The sequence below is a fragment of the Pempheris klunzingeri genome, chromosome 21 (genome assembly GCF_042242105.1).
Source record: "Pempheris klunzingeri isolate RE-2024b chromosome 21, fPemKlu1.hap1, whole genome shotgun sequence".
NCBI classification, from domain to species: domain Eukaryota; kingdom Metazoa; phylum Chordata; class Actinopteri; order Acropomatiformes; family Pempheridae; genus Pempheris; species Pempheris klunzingeri.
This window is the reverse complement of record NC_092032.1, coordinates 7,058,383-7,081,692: the sequence shown is the minus strand read 5'-3', so window position 1 is coordinate 7,081,692 and position 23,310 is coordinate 7,058,383. Positions and strand designations below refer to the sequence as shown.

Here is a 23,310-nt window from a genome sequence, read left to right as displayed (position 1 = left end):
GGGTGTGTGAACATATGCAGAAGTTGTGTGATGCAAGCTGTTGCTATAAGCAGCAGAGGAAACATGAAATTTCCTGTTTTGCTAAGATGTGCAGCAACTGCCCAGTTCTGTATGTGAGAGAGGAGGGGTTTGAGGTTTCCTTCCCATTGCTGACACACAGATGCAACGTTGACATGAAATTCCAGTGTGTTTGTACTCATGAGGAGTTGCTTTGGACCCATACATTCATGCTAGCTAATATACTCTAATGTGCAGAAAAGCAGTGGCCATTAAATTTACACAAATATGCATCATCATTAACACTACGTCGTCACACAAGGGGCAGCACCAGCATTGTGCTGCACCAAAGATAAAGGTAATGCTTTTCTCCTCCTTTGTGTGTATGTGTATAGTTGCTCAGGAGTGCAAAGACTGGTAGATCTGTGTGTAGCTGTGCAGAGGCCTAACCAGAAAGTAACCAAAATACCACTGTGGTGATGCTCAAGGTCATGGTGGTTGAAACATAAAAAGAGAAATCGGAGTGAGGCCTTGCCAAAGCCTCTAAACCCAATCATTTTTACATATCTTCTACAACATTAAGTTCCCAGTCAGCCAGCTACAGTAAAGTTAGTTAGTTATTTCTGAGCATGCAAATTGGTTCAAAAAAGTGAAACAAAGAAACTCAGGAAAGCAGTTGATTAAAACTACAGAAATATGCCTGTGACTTGAAGGTTTCTGGTTTGAATATGTTTAACCATGATGAAGTTAGAAATCAAAAGTGTGAAAAATGGAAGCATGACGTGGACCTGGAGCGATAAAGAGCCGCTGCTGCTCTGACACAATTGGCTTAAGAGTCTGATTATTGGGAAGGGATTAGGAAAGACTTGTGTGCAAGAAATCATCATTTGCGGAAGGCACTTCGCAACTGGTCACATATTGTTGACCAAGAGGAATTTGATCTGACTACTCAGCTACATTAGGTCAGAAGTTAGAAGACAAGTCAGTATGATATAGGTTAGAAGACGTTCGCACAGCACGGCAGCTAAACTTTGTGATTTGACATGCGAGGTGAGAGAAACAAAGAGACCACATACGTGCCATACAAATCATTGCAGCGCCCAGTCAAGTTTGTCGTGCACACATAACACAGCACACACATCCATGCAGCTGATTCGTTTTTGCTAAACAGTCCAGCTGTGGTTATGGGCTCCGCACTCAAAGTGAGCTCCCAAATATACACCACATTACTACTTTAACAAGCTGAGCCAGTGCCAGTGCGTTTTTCCCTTTCAAGTGGCGGTCACAGCTTCTCACAGATAAATGCAAATGAGAATGGAGAAGTGAAATTTGACTTGAAGTGGTCAAATGAGATTCATTTGAGTTGTATTCTGTCAGCAGGTGCGTACTGTGGTATCTAAGTTATATATACAGTCAGGATATTGCATATCTGCATACATGATACCAGAAGTGGGTCACGTGCGCTATGTGAATGGTAATATGTCCCTGATTGCACTGAACAAGTGCCAAGATGACTAATTGTGGTGTCGATTATGAACTGTATGATATTATTACAATTCTGTGGAGCATCTTGGGTGAGTTGGTTTGCGGAGAAAGAGGTGAGGTATTAATGCATGATTGATCAGCAGCCATTCTCAGCTCTGTACGACTGCACGATGGTGAGTTGAGCACCAACTGGCTTTGCTATCTCACAGAGCCTGGCTGCTAGCATGGCTACAAAAACATAACCCGTCTTCTTTCGCACCCCAACAAACTCATTTGGCCAGAATTGTCACTTTCTTGGTAGCTGTCGAACACTAAGTGGGAGTGCCTAGTGTGTCATGTATTATTCGGCATCGGGATCCTCTGTAGTGGTGACAAGAAAGACCTTGTTCGAGAAAGCTGACATTTGGTCCATATTTGCAACTCCTCGCACGTCAAGCGAACTTTAAGGAAGCCCGAAATAGCAGATGTCGACAAATATTTACTGTTTTCTGTGCAACATATGAAAGAACATAAGGACTGATGAAAGAGGAAGTGTTTTTCCTCAGGCATACAATGGCTCATCTGATGTGTGAGATGGTTAAGGCTTGCGTTTTCTAACTGGGTAAGTATTTTTAGTTAAAGATGTGAGAGAGTGTCAGGTTTCAGAACGCAGAATACTGTACAACTGAAATCATATGTTCACAGCTTTATGAGGATCAGCGTCGTCAGTCTGGTGTCCATTTGTGTCAAAAACTAACACACATACACTCTTTTACACCCATAAAACCTATGTTGCTAAATGGCCAAAGGTTAGTCGTTGACGGATGCGTGTTGGAAAATGTAATTTTTGTCCCGTGTAAGCTGATCTACAGGCAGCATCTTAGGCAGTCAGCAGGCGGTTTGCAAAACCCCACTTCCTCTTAACCCTTCCTGCTTGGGCGCTTTGCACTGGACTTATTGTTTGGCCAGGAAGTGCTTCATATCAGCTGCTAATTGTGTGGCTGCCTCAAGACTAACGTCACATTGTGGGGGACACAAACAACAATTCACTGCAGGTTTTATGGGCTCATTTTGTGGAGAGGTGCCCTCATGATCATAAGGTCAAGCAAGGCCAAAGTTACTGTATAAAAATAGGATGCCTACCCCTTAAATAATCTTCACGTGAAGAAGTTCTATCAAAGTGGGTCAGTATTACGAGTCATTTTCCAGGGATTTGTATGTTTCTGGTTCACAGCTGGAAGCACTGTAGCAGTGGGAGCTGTGAAAACCACTGGGGAGAGCCCAGAACAACCCCAGGGTAGAGGGGATGTACTCTTTGCCTGTGCTCATGAAATTCTCTTTGTGTCCATATTAAGAGTTGGTTTAAAATAAGGATGTTCTTAGGTTAAAAAAAACCAACATAGGCAGCAGAGCACAATCCAGTGAGAGACATTGGGCCTGAAAGCCGGGGCTTAGAAAGGTCATCTGGATCAGAAATTTTTTTGTAGACCTGCAAAACATTTAAGGTTTAACAAGCCAGTTCTTTTCTGTTGGTTTTTGATTGTACACTATTTGTGTGTTTCAGTTTTGTCCTTTGTCTGCTGTGCATTTCACATTTTTCAATTAGTAATAAAAAAGAAAAATCTCTCCACTGGGTCTAAAAATGGAAGCTTTCAAAGGTGTCCCTGCTTTACAGACATCATTAAATTTGGCGTGTCCCAGTCTCACATGATTCAGCTGATTTAGAGAGACTGGATGGTCATTTGTGCAGTTGTATGTACCCTCAGAGGAGCCAGTTCGGTTTCACGCTCCACCAACAGACTGATCATGTTGCCTGTTCTGCCCTCTAGTGGCTACAACAGGAATCATGAAAAGAACACAGTGAAGCCAGCCGTGAAAACCGCATTCTGCTGTGTGACCACTGAAAATGTGCACCACCGTAATTAAAAGGCAACCTCAAAACAGACAAGAAATATTTCCTCATTTCTTTGCATCATGTTGTATATTTATTTAACAATTGTATGCCATCTTATTATCAGTTACACACAAAACAAAAAGCAGCCATGTAATAATATACTTTAATCTCCCAGAACGTAACAAGACTTTTATCTGTGTTGAAAAGTTCAGTTGAAATTCATGTTTTGGGGAAACTGATGAAACATGCAGGTCATGTTAAAAGCAAAACGTTGCTTTTGTTCAGAGTAAGCACCGAATCAACCAACACCAGACCATAAACATATCACAAATTATGTATTTATGAAGAATACACAAAGGAATAATTTCATCAGAGATCCCAGCTATGCTCTGGTTGATGAACCTCTGCTGGTTTCCAATTCAATAACTTAAATAGAAATATTAGAGGAAAGACTGAATTGACAGCCTCAATACTGCTGGTGTAGCTGCAAAAAAGGCAACTGGTGTTTAGAAAGGCGGTTGACTGCAAGAGGCACTTAATGATGTGTGAGAACTGCTTGGCCATCAGCAGGTCACAACGTGTCTAAATCCGCCTCGCTCACAATTGTACTGGAACAATGCGTTTTACTCACTGTCCGGTAAGGCTCTGTGCCAAATAACCTGACGCACAATACATATGATACCGTTAAAAATAAAAAAAAGATTCATAGAGGATAACCAGTACAGCCACTGCACTGTAAGATTATCAGTTATAAAATAAGACTTAAAAATAATCTGCATCACTCGCCACTTCAAAATGAAGTGCATTTTTGCAATTAAAAAAAGAGGCGTCTACTGTATCACTACTTGGAATAACTTCAATTAGCCATAAGGGAGGAGAAAACGTCCTAACATCAAAAGCATTTAGGTCACCATCTGAGATATATGCTGTAAACATTTTTTTTTTTTTTTTTTTTCTCAAAGTTACAGTTTGGGAGATATTGTGGCACATATTGCAGATTGCATGGCATCAAACACAAAGGCATGGAAGCAGGTTTTAAGAAAAGTACTGCAATTGCATACAAACACATCAGGGAATGGGGTCCATCTCCTCTCCACTCAAATGTGTTCATTCCAGCTCGAGTGCGCTGAAACTGAGACTCCGTTCTTATAGGAATAACACTCACTCTAAACTGACTGAATGGAGGAGAAAGTCCCTGCAACACAATATAAATATGAGATCACAGCTGGTTACAGAGGACTGGGGGCGCTGGGCCTCAGTTGAGCAGCTCCAGGTAAGTGATTGGCACTTTGCCCTTCTGGTTGCCTCGCTCACCCATCAGCCAGTCTGAATCCATGCCTGGGACGCTGCTGACTGTGATCACCTGGAGGATGGATACGGTCTTTGTTATGTTAAGCCTTAATTTCTGTTTACGGGGGTACAATGTATCATCCATTATCATTGCCAAGCTGACATTGGATGTAGCTTCTGAGTCTGAACAAGTGAAGCCTAAAACCTGTATTCTTTCTGATGGCCAGAGTAGTGTGACTCCGCTGGCAGGAGAAAGAAATCTGATTGTATGGAAGTCAATGACACTTACTTGATTTATTACCTCAGTAAACATTTCCCTAATGAGTTTATAGTCTCAATTGTTTCAAGTCTTTTTCAACACAGCCTGATGACCATTTTGTGAATTAAAGCAGGCTATGTTTTAGGGCGGAACAACCTTGTGACTAACCAATCAGATTTAGGTCATGCTTTATCCTAACCAACCAAAGGCAAGGGAAAAAAAAAAAAAAAAAAAAAAAAAAAAAATCGCTTTTGGCTCCACAATCAAGATGATGACTTTGACAATGCTGAAAGGCTTCAAATCGGCAGTCCACAAACTAACAGGTGATGTCACAGTGATAGCTGCTTATAATCAGGCTATGGCTACATTACCGACATAGCAAAACTTTACACGTCAGTCCTTCTAGCAGCATTCTTCAGCTTTGCAGACCGTTTTCCGCTCATCAAAGACAGCACGTTTATGAAATGCTTGGTTATAAATCCTGTTATTATCAGTGGCAGTTCAGGCCACACAGCTGGCCCATGAAATGCAAGGGCTGACTGGAAAACTTTTGTGAATGTGAGTATTAGAGCGGTGAGGTAATGCTGGTTCATTGTTAGTCAGCCACAGGCTTGTAATGGACAGTTCAGTGGTTTTCCAGGAAAGGGAGTGGCTTATGTGTCACTGAACAGAGGCTGCTGAGCAGAAACTGCTCCATTGGAGCTTCAGGCCATGATGCGGTTAGCACAAACATGTTAATTTTAGACTAGGCTTCCTGATTTTGATGGTTAAAAGGTTAATTAAAAAATAACTGCAATAAAGAAATAAACGAGTAGTGGAATCCTCCTTAAACTTTCCTCAATTTTTCTCCTCTAGTTGTTCCCCACAATGATGCTATGATAGACAGACAATTGTTCCACACTCACCTCATCAGCCAGCAGGGAAAGCTCGCTGCTGCTGGCAGCGTCGTAGTCGTAAAGCACCCGGGCTTTGCGGCTGCTGTTGGAGCTACGCAATTCACTGAAGCCGCCCGATGCCGTGGAGCTGCCGTGGCCCGCAGACACGCTGGGCAGGGAGGCGGACACTGGGATGGTGGGCACCGAGATGCTCGCCCCGCCTGACACAGACGATTGGTTGTTGTTGGAGAATGATGAGGGGAAACTGGCGGGAAGACGGGAGATCAGTGAGCGCCGGAGCAGAGATGAGTGCTTAAATGTTCTTCAGTACAATGATGCAGTCAGTATTTACCAGTCCAATTCTGTGTTCTCTGTCTCTTTAAATATCAGCTAAAGTTGACTTCTCTGTGACCTCATCCCTGAGTACACTGAAGCCACATTTAGTCACTTTCCTCTTTCTACGGAAAGCTGAAAACTATGAAACCTACATGAACTTGAACTGCTTTGCTTTTATCACACTGACTGATGGCGAGAACAGATGACATACTTTTGTTTACAGGAAGGATTTCTAAAGACAGGAGAGTTATTTTTGTATTTTAAAAGGAAACAGGAAATAACAGCGAGGATTGTGATGACTTTCTGCTCCCTGCAGTGAGAGCATATTAATCTATTCTGTTATCTGCTGGAACAATGCCAGCTCATGCAATGTGATGCCAGAGTTAGGACCCAAAGGAGATGTTGGTGACAGAGAGAATGGAAGGTGACCTCAGGGTGGTATTTCACCTGCCCAGCTGCTTTTGGAGATCCACCATGTACTGGTAACACTGTGCGTAGTACGTCGTCTGGGCCTCCACAAAGTCATTCAAGCAGCGTAGGTGGTGTGCCTAGCAGTGCATAATGAGAGGAGTGAGAGAGCCACACTCAAAGTGTCACTGGTTTTATATGGGTTTCATGTTTGACTCAAGCTTTCCAAAATGAGAATCCAAAAGATGCCAAACCACACAGACATGTTTCGCTAATCAACCTTTTGTTATCTTAAATGGTAGCTCAGCCCATTTTACACAACAAAACTGGTTTCAGGCTGGAAGGAATAGTTCAATGTGGCAAAATAATAAATCTGATTTTGAACTGCATTAGGTGAAGTCTAGGATCCAGATTCTTTTTCCGGTGCCAAGAACCATTAGAAAAACATCCCTCGTTGCTACTTGTTTAATGACTGAATGGTGATTGTGAGTGGAAGCCGGGCTGAGCCTGGCGACATACGTGGGTGCTGCTGACGCCCTCTAGCAGCAGTCGGGTGATCTCTGCCTGACGGTCAAACTCACTCTGGGTCATCCTCAACTCCTGCTCTGCCTGAAAATGAACAAAAACCTAGTTTATATATCATCACACCCCCCAAGTCCATGATTATTATGGATACATGGAATCACAGTGCTTTACAGACCGGAGGACATACACATAAGAGTGAATGAGCATGTTTCAGACTGACAAATGGGTTTGCTGATATTGGCCTCTTTTTGAGAATGAGGCCAGTGGGTTCTGCCACCTCTGACATTCAATATTATTGGTGTTTCAATACAGTGTTTGAGTCCCATGGGCAAAAGCTGGTTGTCATCTGGAAAAACATAAAATACTTTGCAAATTTTTAAAAACTCTTTGGAAGAATATAATCCAGTTCATTTAAACATACACAGCACCACACCACCAGTTAGTTCAAAAACTGTATTGAAAAATAGAAATGAACAGAGGAACGGTTCAGTCAGCCGAGAGAAATGATGCCAGCGTCTGTGTGTGTGCATTTAACATGACATGGCAGCAAAGAAACATCAAGGAAAGATGGCGACACACACTGAACATGATGTTTCTGTCCTAAGGGAAATGGTTCCTTTTCCTCATATTGAGCCAAAAGATTCAATAAGAGACCTGCTGCAACAATGGCATGTTGAGACTTACTAAAAAGTCCAATAAACATATGGTCTGGAACTTAGACGGACAGGGACAATGGCTCCACTGTCTACAGCTTACATTAGAGCCACAGAGAGAGGTGTGGAGGAAGGGAGGGTATTTACTGTGTTTGGTTCTTGTGCGAATCGTCTACAAGGGTTCAAGGTTTTCCATGAGGTGCCCACAGTATGTGTCATGGAAGAGATAGAGAAAGGGATAGACGGCAGCTGTTGACACAGCTATCAAGGGGTTTGGTGTGGGTGTGTGCGTGTGCGCGCGTGTTTTTAATTCAAAAGATAGCTCCAACATTCCACTCACCTCTGTCACTTCCTCTGCTCACATCTGCTGCTTTGCGTTTTGAAAACAGTGACACAGTAGTTAGAGCTACAGCTGCTGCACGGCCGCAGCCAATACAACACATCCTTACACTCTGTGTCTGTTTGTGTGTGTGTGTGTGTGTGTGTGTGTGTGTGTGAGTGAGGCATGCTTTAAGAAAAGCACACTCGGTAGAAGGTGGAGGAACAGTGACGATGTAGCGTATAAACATTTCTCATCATGACCAAAGCGCCTCAGTGCAGAACTGGTGCAGAAATCTACTCCTGTGTTTGGGTGATGCTCCACTCTTTCCTGAGAGAACACGTTTCTGCAGATATTGTTGACAGGACACACGTTTGGAAAGAGTAAACACACCATTAGACTGCCAATAACCACCAGACAACCCTGCTATTTGGAAAAGCCTATTTAATGAGACAAGCTACAGGGATAACTTGGCTCTGAGTAGCCAAGAAGAATAAAATTAAGTGCACTGTGTTTCAGCTAGATTGTTTCTTCCTGTATTTTTGGAAAATTGTGCTCAAAGGCCAATAATTTACTCTAGATCTGAGGACTGCAGCCAAGCAGTGTTGCTGGGATACTGTCTATTGTTTTAAAGTCCACTGTGACTGACATTACATCGCACTGATTTGTGATATTGCCTCTGGTAGTTGAACAATATCAGCAGCTTAATTGAGTACTTGTCTAATCTATCTTTTTTTTTTTTTTTTTTTACTGGCACACCAATCAGTGTTCCCCTCTTGATGTGGGAGGATGGGGACATGTTTTTCCGAAAGGATTTGGTCATAAACGAGCTAAGTCTTGGCTCAGTGCTGAAGTCATAAGAGATATCATCTTCAGACATTGTTAACTAGGAGGCAGTCTGGCCGGGGAGGGCCATGACAGACTATCTGTAACTTTTACAGCTAGAATTACATCCGAGATCCCTTTTGGGACGAGAGACATGAATGAAAACCTGCACGTCAGCACGACCTCAACTGTATTCAAGATGTTTAAAAGCCTCAATCCCCAACTTAATGCTATGTTTTCAACACAAGTATGATGCTTCTACATGCTTGACTCCTTGAATTATAACACCTGGAATAAAGACCCAAACCTAAGTTCAAAAGCCTGTAAAGACCTGTTGGTGTTTGGATTGTCAGATTTGACTCTGTAGTGGATGGATGCCACAGTCAGTTACTGAGACACACTCCGACAGGAGAATAACTGCCCCACACCTGCGCACACAGAACAGGCAGAGCACTATTCTTTAAGATCACTGCTGTAAGAACTGATTAAGATACTCTTGACAAAGGTCCAGAGGGACTGAAACATTATTATGATCAATAAATTATGATGCTGAGCAACAACAGTGTGAGATCTGTTTTCTCAAAACTGAAGTGATACTTTGACACACCTATATCTGAGATAGCTGGATGTGTGAATATTCATTTTGACAAAACTCCATGCTGTTTGAAAAGAGATGCTGTTTGCATGCCTGAGGTACATTGCATCCCTTTCATTTGTTAGGTTCCCAGTAACTTATGCTTCAAAATTCTTGAGTGATATCCTAGTCACGCCCCAGAATTTTATGAATACTGTATGCTTAATATTAAATAATTTTTTAAAAAAAAGGGAAGAAGCATTTGTGTTATTTCTGAAAAATTATAACTGTGCCCCTTCGCTTTCATGTGTGCCCCTGGTGCCCTTAAAAATAAATGTGAGCGTGGAGCCCTGGTATGCCAAAGAAACAGAAAATCAATCCAGATGTCAAAATAACATCATGGCACGAAAAAAACTATCCAGAAAAAGGGAAGTCTAAACTTTCCATAGCTGCTCATGTGACTGCAAGCAAGTCACAGGAGATAAAATGGTCAGCTTCATGTTGTGCAATTTGGCGTGTCAGTCATGACTGGTGTGGCTGAGGGACAGTAGGATATGCCCCAACAGCTTTTCTTCCTGGGAAAGGAAATTTGGCTAATGATTTCAGAAAAAGCACTAAAACTGTTCATTAATCAGCATTAAAATAACCCAAAGACATCCAGATGCAAAAAAATCACTGCAGATGATGGTGTGTGTGTATGTGTGTGTGCATGTGTGTACTTACTGCGGCTCTGGCATCGGCCATCCTGGCTTTCTTTAGCCTGGTTTTGGCTGCATCCAAATCCAAACGTTTGACCTGCAGTAGCTTCCGTTCTTTCTGGACACAAATCACATAACACAGTAAAACCCTCAAAAACTAGAATTCTCCGCTCTGTGCATCTCACACTGTCACAGTTTTCTTGCAGATGAGCTCAGTGGTTTGCATTTGCTGTCATCACTCACTTTACAGCAGATGGAGGATGAGCAGTAATATTAGGATTCTTAAGCACAACCACATGTTCCATGTGCAGGATGTTTGAATGCATTTGATAAATGGTCTAATGGTGGAAGCTACATTAGCATCAAACAGGCGCACACAGTAAAATAAAGACGACTATGTCAGGTGTCGTATGGTCCACCATAGAAGAGCTTTCATTTTGAAAATATAAAACAAATATAAAAACATTTGGCAATACAGAATTACACATCAGTTAGACCCTGAAACTGAACTGAATTGGGGATTTTTTTTAAAAAGTGTAGCGTGTCCAATATGGGGATTGGACAGAGTTCAATATGATTTCTGAGTATCAAGGCTGTAAAATGCTAGGGACCGTTATCAAAACTATATCGTCTTCAATTTACAGCCAGTAGTATTCAAAGTAAGTTCCAGATAAAAGTTCAAAGGTCAGTGAGAAGTGAAAGTGATTTAAGACCTTCGGGCAGCGCTCCGACTCACCAGGATGGTTTTGAAGTCGCCCTCAAGAAAGTTCCTGAAAGGCGTCAGGAAGTTGATGGCTGCACTTTGGATCAACTCCCGCTCTGCTCCACCAATCTGTTTCTCCGTCTCTCCACATTTTATCAGAGCATTTCCTGTAATGGTCGGCAGCACAAACACAACTTTACTCCCAATACAACACTGGACGGGAGGACTGTACAGTGTGGCGCCACAGCCTCACAGAAAGCTTTAGCCTTCAGTCTGGAGAAGACAGAGAGGTGTGTGGCTACATACAAAGTGGATATTGACCATAAAAGATGGCGACTGATGGCGCTCAAATCCCCACAAACTGTCAAAAAGCCTTTACTTGAGGACTGTGTGACAAGAATCAGCTACATAAACTCCACGAATAAAACTTATCTGAAGCACAGCCATTGTTTACCAGAATTAAGCCGGGGTTGAATATTCGTTGAGGTCCCAGTACGTCAGGCAGCTCAGTGCATCACTCACCATAGGCAGTTCCAGGACCAAATTCATTTCCTGACTCGATCATGGACTGGCCCAGCAGCTCATGGTTGTTCATCCGTGTAGGGGCTTTTTTCTCCAGTTTCTCATACACAAATTCCTCTAGTCGGACATCTGCAGATCACAACAAGAAAACTCAATTACAAAGTCATAAGACTACAGTGAGGGAGCCAAACGCAGGCACTGACTTTATGACAGTGCGTCCAAACAGCCTGCTTTCCATTTGGAAAATAGAAGCTTCCATGAAAATGACCATAGCCAGAAAAATATCAGAACTGTTTCATATGATCACATCAGATGATCGAACACTGGCAATCACAGTCGGCATAACTGTGGTATGCTGCACGTGAACATAGCATAAGTAGAACAAATGCAGTTTAACATACCCAAGAGTGTTACACAAGACTGTAACCAGCAGCTGCTCTGTCCTTGTTTGTGATGCAGCTATATGGCGTCGTGGTGTGAGCTGAGGCAGATGCACAGCTGAGCTTACAGACTTCACCGACACCCTACCTGCAGATGTACGCCAACCACCATCTTAAAGACGTTAAACATTTCTGACATTTCTTACTGGCATGTACATCTCCTAAATGACGCAGGCATTTCCTGAATCACTGAGTCATCTTCAGTCCAGAAACAGTACATCAACTGTCAGTAACTGTAATTTGATGTTACAGCAGTTGTTGATGTCCAAATATTGGGTTCAACTGTAACACATATGTGTGGTGACATCCTCCATACAGGGGGCAACATAGGGTGGGTACCTGCCCTGCACTGCCCTGAAAAAGGGGTCCAGTATGTCAGCATTTTGTTTGTCAGTCCAGAGTCAAAGGTGTGGCCTTACTCGGGTTGGGCTGTAGTAACACTTCTGTCTGCTTCATTATCCTTTCCGTCCATTGCTTGGTGGTCTCAGCTCTGACCAAGAGGTTCTCCAAATGGGCATCCAACTCTGTCTTCTCAGCCTGGCCAAATTTTTCTTCTGTAAACTTAAAAGAAAATCACTGGTTAGAGTGTGCACATAAACATAAACTTGGCTTAAAGGTGATACACAAACGTTGGACGGGTTTGAGAGAAGCTGTTTACAACCGTTAGCATCAATTAGCATACTAAATGAACGTTATCTGCCGGGCTAATGTTGATAGCTCTAATGGTTTCTGAGGCCTGCTTTGATGGTTATGCTGAACTGTTTACTATAACAGAGTCTGAGAGGTCTCCGCCACTGTTTAAAACCACTTATATGTCAGTACTTTGCAGGAGAGAAAGTTTTCTCCCAGGTGATAGCCGGGTGCTTAGCTACACAATAACTGTTTAGCAAACGAGCTAACGCTACCTGACTGGTTGAGCTAGCAGCTAACGTCGATTAGCGACAAACGACAAACACGAACTAGACGGTCAAACTTACTTGTACCGCACGGCTAAGGAAAGTACCGGCGTCTGCGGCTAACCGCTTAACATTAAAATCCATGGCACAGCGGAGAAAATACAACTCTTGATGCAATAGCTGGCTTGTTTCACAGTCTAACTGCCATCCCTGTAGAAAATGTCATTGAAGCAACTTTTTGTCGGAGTTCCACCCAGCTGTTGAGCCTGACAAAGATAGTGTACGAACAAGATGATTCACTTCTCCGCTCTAATTCTGATTGCTGAGAGAAAATGTCGCGCATGCGCATATCGACAGACGCCGAAGATGGAAAAAAGTTGGTGGGAAAAATCATTGTCAAATATGTTTTCAAGCGACAACGAATAACATTGAACCGCACAAACAGAAGCCTCAGAAGCGACGCTATAGTTTGCGGTCGATTGCCCTGCAAACGGTGATTGAAAAATATCACAGGTTATATGACAGGAACAGAATCTTATCTATAAGGACACATTACCTTGACTCACGCCCCCTCACTGATCCCTTACCACTGATATCATGATGTAGCGTTGTAGTTTAAAACTCCAAACGTATCAGATATATTGGAACAATGACTCATTTATCTGATTATCAACCTTTAGCAGAAGTGGTGACTAGTTGAAAATCTGCTGGGTAGAGCTTTGCAACATCCAAACACCCCAGCCTAATGCAAAAAGGTGGAAGTATCAAAAATGCATTAATACTTTGCAGTGAAATTCAACAATAACACTTGTTTTATTCCAACACGAAACAACAGTAAATAGTACCTTAGTAGCACATTAAGACATCTGACCCACCTACACAAATTCAGTATAAGATTAAACATCTAATACAAAATATAATAGATGTTGATCTTTGTCACCATAAAGCAGAACATCATGGAGCTAAAGTACAAATTGGGTTGGACTACAAGTGAGGCTATTATGGGAGACAGCCAGAAAGAGCTTGTTCAGGTCCTCTGCTTTAGAATATTGTCTCTTTGCTCCCATTGTGTGAGATTTACATGTTTTTTCCTAACAACTGTATACCCCGTCATCATGAAACAGACCTGTAATACTATTTGCTTGCTACAGGTATATATGCTGAGTAGTGATGCTGACACAGTGAAGATAATATTTCTACAACATGATATCTTCTGCAACCCTCTCCTTTTTCTTAGAAAATGTCTTGAGGAAGCGGGTTTTGGCAGATTTTGGAAAAACAAAAACACTCTTCGGGTCTGGATGTAATTATGCCAGACAGAGGCTGCTACCTGCTGTGTGGGAGGAAGTCAGGCAGAGAGCGAAATCAAATGACTTCCCCTCTGTAGGCTACCAATGCACTGTCAGCTACAAGCTTCTCGCTCAGCTAAACAATGGCTCCACGGTGTCTTCGGCCACACTTTTGTTCCTACGCTGTGTTTAGGCCACACGACTGAAAAAGGACGTGGGGTTTTCCCATCACACACGTACCGCAGTTTCTTATTGCACTGCCAAGACGACATGTAATACCAGTTTACATAAAGATATTGATTTACAGTTGAAAACCTTGAAAAAACTCTAACTATTTATCATTTTTCAAGTTTAAGCTGTAAAACAGCTAATGTGCTGCAACAGTAGCCTACACACTGCACTTTTTATAACCACACTGTGTCAAAGCTATTAAGGCTCTGGCTTTGCTTTCTGCTTGGCCAACTTTCAGAATTGTTGGGGTGGGTGCTCTAAACACGCGATTATGGAAGTCAGCACTTTTTGGAAGGCTGAAAGCTCCTTCGAGGGAGGAATAGGTTGCAGTCTCCGGTTGTTACACTAGTAAATCTGTGTCTATCTGCTCTTTCTCTTCACAATAACACAAAGCACTCGCGGGTGGGAGAAACTTCACTTCAGCAAAATGACTTTTTCATCAAGGCAAAGCAGGTTTGCTGAGACTAGGAAATCCCAGCTGTCCACTTAGGAAGAAAAATATAAAGGAACAATACAGATGTGTTAACATAAAGGTTCTTTATTTGAGGCTGCTGAGGATGAATGTTTTTCATGTCCTCAACACAATGTAAATACGTTACACAGACTTTCATTTTCTCACATGATGCAGCTTTGACAGAACAAATGGTTTCGAGTTTCATTCAGTCCGAGACTTTAGAATGTGACTGTCATGGATTGTCATGTCAAAGCACATCTGTGACTTGAGAAAGTCTCATTCACACTCCATGAATACTTGATAGGTGATGAAACAATTGCATTTTGTGCAAAAATCAAAGCTGAACTACATTCGCTGACTTTTTTGGACCATATTTTCGGCAAGCTCCAACAGCAGAGGGTATCTGAGTGTCCTCGTCCTCCAGGACTCGGGGATTCCCTGGACACCGGTCTGAAAACACATCAAGACGACGGCTGAAAGCATCACAGGAAGCACAGAGCTTTCACAATATCTGAGCTCACTGTCAAGCTCATCGAACAGACAACACCAAGATGCAAAAGGAAGCGTTTGAAGTGCTGCTGTCTGTCTGATACAGTAAATGCTGCAGAGTGTAAAATGTGGGTGAGCATCACACTTTGCAATGTTGTTCCTGTAATATTTTACTGATACAGTATGAGAACAATGTACAGTGTTGTATTTATAAGGTACAGAAAGGTTACCTGCAGACTTGACCTATGTGCATTTTCATCTCTGCTTTGCTATGAAAAGGAGTCAAATTATGGCTTTTTACACTTAATATAGAAAAACTATATTTATAACAATAGGTACTCCATTTGAAAAAGTTAATAAATGATAATATAATATAATATAATATGATGTGATATGATATGATATGATATGATATGATATGATATGATATGATATGATATGATATGATATGATATGATATGATATGATATAATATAATATAATATAATATAATATAATATAATATAATTTCATTGTTAAGATGGTTACCTCACTGTTCCTGCCTTGTAATATTGATATTGTACCCTGTAATTATGAAAAAGGTTCTTACAGTAAAACTGACCGTGTAATTTGTTTCTGTGTCTCCTTTAAACACAAAATTATGAACCCTGTATTTTCTAATCATTTGTCTCCCTTGAACTTCCATGCAATAGGACGTATTTTATTGATACCCTGTATGCTCTAAATGAATAAATCCACAGTAACTTGGGGGCTTCTAATCCACAGCATTGCCCAATACAAAATCAAAACACCTCTTCCTCAAATCAGTGTCTAGGAATAGACACTAAGTTTAACAAGAAAACTTCTTAAATGAATGATGCTCTTTAAAAATGCAGCCAGGAGACTCCTCCTGATTCCCACCAAAACAATGTCGGTGTCTAATGACTGCTGTTTGTGTCCTAGAGCCACATTCCTTCAGTACCTGTGCCCCAAAACAGGCTCCAATGAAGGAGGCTCGGCTGGCGGTGCATCCCCCGCAGCGCATGGTGTCCCTGACTGCTTCATCCAGCTGCTTCAGCTTCAGGACTCCATGAAGCGCTCCCTGGAACGCACCAGGCAGGGCTAGACACAAACACAGATTTAGTAGGAGCTTGATTGCTGATCTGTTAAATGTTAAATATAAATGATCCAGACTTTTTAGGTGTTCCCACACTGCCAATAAATGTCATACGTTCGTCACTGTGCCCCGAAAAACACCAGAATTTGTTTTACTTTTGCACATTAATTTTACAGTTCAAGTTGGCACTTGAGTGGATATCGCCAGCAGAACACTTCACATGTAGATTAACCTTTTAGCCCAGTAAAACCTGAGACACTCCACTCAGCGGGTAGGGGGAAATGAAAAGGAAGGAGGAGGGAGACCATAAGTCAACAGATCAAAGGCTGGAGGACCTACTAACGGATATACTGACAGGAAGGGTATTGCAAGCTGTGCCAAGTCAACAGACCTGAATCCTGCTGCCATCCACTGGCTTACCTCATGTGTTTGTGAACACAGCAGGTACGAGCTGTTGGGATGTCTTGGCTAGGTTGTCCTTCACCTGGTGGATATGCGCTTCAGCAGAGATACAGGAAGAGAGAGAAAATATACAACATTTAGACACTGGAGCTGGCTTAATGTGGCTGATTACTCACATAACACACATTAAATATCTTGTAACATTATTCTTTGATTTAGAAAGGCAAACGCTATGATTTCCTTAAAGATGGTCGTGTTCCTGCACGCAGCATTTTGAGTTTCTTGCATTTCTCACTACAGTTCCCATAAGACCTGCATGTTTTTGTGTTGTATTTTGCCTGCTTGTTTTAGGGAAGGATGATGGGATACAGTGGCACATACACTGTAAAGGTTGCTACCAGCTGCAGGTGTTCTCACATTACTACTAGTAAATAAATGAATCCACATTCCAGGAATCATACATACATAACTTCACACGGTTAAATGAGGAGAATAACACCTCTCAGTCTGGAGCCGGAGCCTGGAGTCAGTTTTAGCTTTTAGTTTTAGTTTGAACTTTTAGTACCATTTAGTTCAACATTTTGGAAAATACACTTATTTGTTTCCTTGTGGCGAGTTTGATGAGATGGTTGATAGCACCTGCCGATTAAACATGAAACCAGAGCCAGCGCTGATTAGCTCAATTACAGACCCAGTTACAGCAAAGGGAAACAGCTTTCCTGACTCTGTTATCTATACCTCACTAATTAACACCTTATATCTTGCTTGTTTAATCCATGTAAAAGCTGAGGTGTAAAACAACAGCTTTTGGGTTCATGGTTATCTCTATAAACAGATACCTGCATATGGACGCAGGATCTGTAGGCAAGGGACAAGATTGTGGTATCTTAAGCCTTCTGGTTTCTTTTTGTGGTCCATTCGTAGTCCAAGTTGTACTGACCAGTCATGGTCCACACATTGACCAAAATGTAATCTCAGTACCCAATGTTTTTTACTGGGCTTTATTTCCATTTATCTGCATTCACATGTAGATATCGTTTGTAAAGTTATGCTAAAATGACCAAGAAAAGAAAGTCTTGGTGCCAACTACACCATAATCACCATAAAACTGGTCCTAGTACCGTCTGGTTCTGAGACCAGATTTAGGAGTGCTAGTAGGTTTCCCTCTGCATCCAGTCTTTATGCTAAGCTACGCTAATCAACCCCAGACACAGCTTCATATTTAACAGATAGTTATTATAGAGGTCTTCTCGTGTAACTCTCAGCAAGAAAGAAAAACGTGTATTTTGTCATAATATACTATTAAATTAGAAATAAACCTTTGAAGACACATGTCCTGGTAGCCTTACCAATGACAGCCCGATCCAGCTCCTGAGGGTTCTGTCTCTTCGGGTCATTCAGCTGAGCTAGAACTGCATCCAGAGCATTGGGATCTGGACCGTTCAGAATGAAATGCTCCAAAAACCTAACAAAGTTAGAAAGACAAACAAAGGTTCAGCACTGCCCCTTTCTTCACTCCTTTAAAAACATCCTAATGACCACTGTGCTGGACCAAAAGTTTATCAGGTTCTTTAGAACGCCTGCATTTCTTACCTTGCTGCAGCCAGCGTCACAGCCACACACATGTCATTGTTCTGAGTCACCCGTATGGCTTTCTCCACTTTTTCCAGCATCTCAGGTCGGCCAGCAAACATGGCCACCACCGGAGCCAGCTTAGTGACACCGTCCATCTGGCAGTCCACATCGCAGCCTTAAAACCACACACACACACACACACACACACACACACACAGATTACAAAAACTAAAAAAGTCTGGGGAGGGTTTCATGCACTTATAATCTGTGATCCTTACCAGTTTCTTCTTTGTCGGCATCCACATTTCTGATGAAAGCTTTCAGGCTCCCGTTTCTCCACGGGCCATCAATGGGGAGGACGGCTTTGGGACCTAACAAATGTAACAAACGGCTACATTGCATTGGAAAATTTTTATTTGACAGCTTCTTCCTCATTGCCTATGGTGAAAACAGAATCAGAGAAGTAGGACTAAACGACAAACCATGCAACAGAGTTTTAGAGACATTTCCTTGAACTTTCTGTTGATGCAGTTTGTTTCTGTAGGTGGAGCTCTTTTCTGTGTCTGCTTTGTCATGATTGCTATCGCTGGCCATGACGATGACACAGCTCTTGTTATATTATTCTAGGTCATAAAACTGTCTGCTGTTTACCATTCCCAGTGGCGCCATGTGCTGTGACTTACAGTAGCACTATATTTATACGATATTCTGACAGTAAAAAAGTATCAAATAACAGAAAACAGGGAAGTCTGGCTGTATGGAATATTTTCATGGAAAGGGAGTTCCCCATCAGCAAGGAGGAAAAACGATATGCACGGTATTATCAGACAGAAACAGAACCTCTCACATCCTTTTAGAGTTAGAGTTTAGCTGATGATTAACACATATGGACATAATAAAACTGACATGTTGCTTGGCGAGATGCACAGTTACATAAAAGCTGGACAGGTACAGTACCTCCTTTCTTCCTGTAGGGATCATTGAGAGGCAGGTCGTACACTGTTCCTGAGCCAAAGAACTTGTAGATGCGCTTCGTCAAGTCTTCAACATTTACGTCTGCTGACACGATTTTTAGAAAACAATCATTTTTACGTTTCTCTGTGATCTGAGGAGCAATGCATGCCATTTGTTTCAAGCACATTTATGTGACATCATCTTGTATAAACTTTACGTCATGCAAAATAATGATCTCTTAAAGGTGGTGCGAAAGTTCAGCATTCTGGGAAATTCACTTATAGACTTAGCTTAGCATGAAGAGCTTGTTCACTTTTGTGTCAAGAGTTAGATGAGAAGATTGGTACTGGTCTCATGTCAGTCTGTTAAATATGAAGTTACAGCCAGGAGACCTTTTTCCTGGGCTTGGCATGAAAACTGGAAACAGCTAACGAGGTCAAAAAGTAACAAAATGTGTCTGCCAGCACCTCCAAACATCACAAATTAACACATTAATCTTGTATGTTTAAATGCTACACAAGTGTATTTATGTTTTGAGATATTTCTTGGCTGAGAATCTTGTCATATTAACCAGTAGAGACTCCAGGAAGTCAATACAACCTAGTAAAGTCAAAAGGTAAATCTTCAAATTTGGGGGACCTTTAAATTCCTCATTATGCGACATAGGAAATGACTGTATTTATGGGAAATGTAGTGATAATTGTATAATCAGTAATCACAATCTTGAACAGGGTAACTTTTCTAATGATTGAACAGTGCTTTAACATGTGAGCAGGCACTGAGAGTGTCATGTTAACATATGACACATATCCTACTAGTTGCTGTCTGTTATGGATACGGTTCAGCGGGCCCACCTCCACACTGGCTCAGTGACTCCAGCAGGACGTATGCCTGGTCTCCATAGCAGGTCTGCTCGCCAGTCGTCCTGCGGTAGAAAGGGTTCGCTGACTGAGGCCGAAACTCAGGACAGGGCTCCAGATCGGAGAGGACTTCTTTGAGCCTGTCTGGATTGTAGATCCAGTGCATGGGCTGGGCTGTATGGGTGGGGAACACACACACAAAAAGAGGGAGAAAAATAGTGGAACATTCAATAGTTTTGTTTTTGGGTATGACCTGACCTCCTGTATATACAGTCTGTCGATAATAGATGTCATGGAAAGGGAAATACATGTTGAATGATGCAGAATCTAAACATGAATCACGTGTTAGTTACTGTCCCACATCATTACACAGTGCGTTAACAATGATGTTGTAGTGAAAATAAATTACAATTTTCGGTGTATCAGTGCAGCTGTTGCAGAAACTGAGCTTTCATGACATTAAGTGTGAAGTCATCATGACTTATACAAGTTAGGGAACCTCCCATGCACTTTATCAACATGTGCACATGTTGCTGATAGATAATGCTCCTGATAATGCCTCCATGCAACACTCAAGAAAGCACTGTTCATATTGTATAACACCTAACAAGCACCCTAGAGAAACACCCTAAAGAAATTCAATTGCAAATAGTGGAGAATTGTGACACTTAAAATCAAACAAGTGCATAACATGAAACAGTGGAAGCTCAAAACAGGCAACAGCCTATGAATTACTGGGATATGGGAACTGAAGGAAGCAGATTTAGTTTGTTAGATGGAAAGCTCTGTTGTTGTAAGTATCTCAGTCCCAGCATCAGTGTCACACAGTTTATCTTACCGGCTGCATCTGCCACTGCTGCCCCAATAACGGCCCCAATGGCTCTGTCTGCCAAAGTCAGGGCCATCTGCTCTCATTTCAGACAGAAGCATCAAGAAATAATGTGAGGATTTCATGGCATATATTTACACATAACCTTTAACTCTTCAGAGTCTCGGACCGCCCGTTGGCATCAAAGACACAAGCACAAAGAAAGCAAGCTAAACAGTTTTAATGGGAAACACAAAGGTAAAATGAAAAGTAGTAAAAAACGGCCATTTTACCCCAAGACTCTGGAGGGTTAAAAAGGCTGCCACTTCAAATGAATGACTGCAATTTTAATCACTGATTATAGAAATACAGCTCATTGTTGTTGTTGGAAATGATCTAATGTGGTTACTGACCAAAATACTTTTATACATTGACTTGTAATTGAACATTCAAACTGATTAATGCAACATTCAGTGTTACCACATAGAGAAGTCATATTGTTCCTTTTGATAAATTCTCATTGTGGAATCAAGCGTGTCTTTGTGGAGTTTCCTACCATTTATTTTCCTAGAAAAAACAAGTTACAATGTAAACTGATGCAACACAGCATTAACTATATTTGATCATATGACATCTGTTAAAACGATTCAGTTGTTCTAATGCATTCAAGACATTTTAACCTTAGAGAGGACACATTTTGTGATTTTCTCCTGTTATTTTGGAATATACTTGGAATATACTTGGAATATTCATGAATGCATCTTTTAATTCATTAATTAATCATCAAATATCGAAGAAGTCCTTGAAACAATGTGGTGCAGCATAATGAAGCGCTAAATTATATTTGTTGTCAGTGCAGACTTGTTTATCCTTACCTCAGAGCCTTGTCTTCACCTTTTAGAATGCAGCTTGAAGTATGGTAAAACACCGTCTCTGTGTCCGTTTTCTGACGAGGGGAGGGCACTATGAGCCCGGTGATAAGCTACACCAATGGCAAACCAAGAAAAAAACATTTTGTGTTGTATTAGCCGTGGAGATGATAAGATGGAAGTAAAAACACTGTTTTTAGGTAAGGTTTAGAGATTTCAACCTTAACAATCAAAGAAGCATCAAGAGAATACAATAAGCAGGTTTTTGTACAGTTGCTTACAAATGTATTGATCTAACTCAGCATCTTGCTTCTTCTGATGCTTCTGGATATCCAGTCTGAAGCTGGAGGTAACAGTTCTGCTTTGCTGGGTTTCTGAGGATCTCTACAGACTGTGGCTCACCCCCCTTCACCCACTGAGCTTGGGTCTCCAGCCATATGGACTGTTTGTGCGTGTGGCCGACTGTGACAGTTCTAATAAAACTGCTAACATATTCATTAAATTCCTCGAAGGTTAAACATTTAATTTATCAGTTAATTTGCACTTAAACTCTACTGCAACCCCAGAGGGAAAATTACTATATGCTGAAATAACTTTCAAAGACTCTCTTTGTCATTTTAATTGATCATGCTCTCTCTCTGTATATCTTCCACTCCATTGCCTGCATCCTGATGGTTCCCCAGCTGATCTACTCCACCGTTCCAACTCTGATGAAACCCTGCAAGGCCTGGCCGCACTTCACTTATCCCAGGCCTCTCATGGGTATCCCAGGCCATTGATTTCTCCTCTGGGCTCCTAAACCAGCAAAATATAGTGCTATGAGTGGGGTCAAACAATCAATAGCAGTTAGAAAACAATGAACAGAAGCCACTATGGTCACCTTCAGTGTTGCCTCTGTGCTACGGTCATGTTATAGAAAACTGACGGTATTTATGCTGCTGTATGTTTAGAATAGCTTTATGTACAAAGACATACTTACTGAAAGGAAGCAATCAATAGGAGAAAAATATGAATGGGAGGAGTATGAAATGACAGAGTGAAAAACATCACATTTAAATGTGTGTAAATACAAGTGTCAGGTACAGCTGGGAGATACATGTTCATAGAGAAAATCTACAGGAAATGGAGAGCATTTGCTTTCTCTGGCAAGGAGATAACATGCCCTTCACAGAGGGGATAAAAGAGCTGCACAAATAGATCAGCCACTGTCACCAGATCAAGTGACACAATGAGCAGGCTGAAGCTCCGTAAATTACAGCCTGGCAGAATTGCAAGACGATATTGATGGAGTGCGGACAATGTGGCAGTGCCTGCATGTTCGGGGGCTGCTGAGCTTTAGGGGCTTTGATCATCTGGCAGGACAGTGGGGAGTGGGCAGCATGCCATTCTGTTATCTGAGGACAGAACTTGCAAAGTAATAAATGTGCAACAAGGAGGGCATTTACCCTTTTATGTGTTTTTTTTAATCTTCTTTTATCTTTTTGGGTCTTTCTTTCTCTTCTTTCTTGGGCAAAATCAACAGATACGACAGTAACCTGCAAAATGAATCAGCACGACTATGTGTTTACAGCCATTCCAACGGCTCTGTAACGGCTGTACTGAGTG

At 41.7% G+C, this 23,310-nt stretch overlaps 2 protein-coding genes across 2 annotated transcripts; both read right to left on the bottom strand.

The window, feature by feature from the left end:
- Nucleotides 1-3,438: 3,438 nt before the first annotated feature.
- On the bottom strand, nucleotides 3,439-12,939 carry sh3glb1a (SH3-domain GRB2-like endophilin B1a). The gene is made up of 9 exons (XM_070853042.1): nucleotides 12,760-12,939; nucleotides 12,202-12,343; nucleotides 11,343-11,471; nucleotides 10,854-10,987; nucleotides 10,143-10,235; nucleotides 7,043-7,132; nucleotides 6,563-6,663; nucleotides 5,810-6,044; nucleotides 3,439-4,718 (listed from the first exon to the last, which is right to left on the bottom strand). Exons 1-9 carry the CDS (start codon nucleotides 12,820-12,822, stop codon nucleotides 4,611-4,613), a joined length of 1,095 nt encoding a protein of 364 aa, XP_070709143.1. The 5' UTR covers nucleotides 12,823-12,939; the 3' UTR covers nucleotides 3,439-4,610.
- A 1,797-nt stretch (nucleotides 12,940-14,736) lies between these two features.
- Nucleotides 14,737-21,773, bottom strand: LOC139220990 (crystallin J1C-like). The gene is made up of 10 exons (XM_070852884.1): nucleotides 21,712-21,773; nucleotides 20,867-20,933; nucleotides 20,023-20,202; nucleotides 19,172-19,270; nucleotides 18,493-18,585; nucleotides 18,233-18,389; nucleotides 17,989-18,104; nucleotides 16,658-16,735; nucleotides 16,103-16,242; nucleotides 14,737-15,102 (listed from the first exon to the last, which is right to left on the bottom strand). Exons 2-10 carry the CDS (start codon nucleotides 20,931-20,933, stop codon nucleotides 14,998-15,000), a joined length of 1,035 nt encoding a protein of 344 aa, XP_070708985.1. The 5' UTR covers nucleotides 21,712-21,773; the 3' UTR covers nucleotides 14,737-14,997.
- Between the last annotated feature and the right edge of the window lie 1,537 nt (nucleotides 21,774-23,310).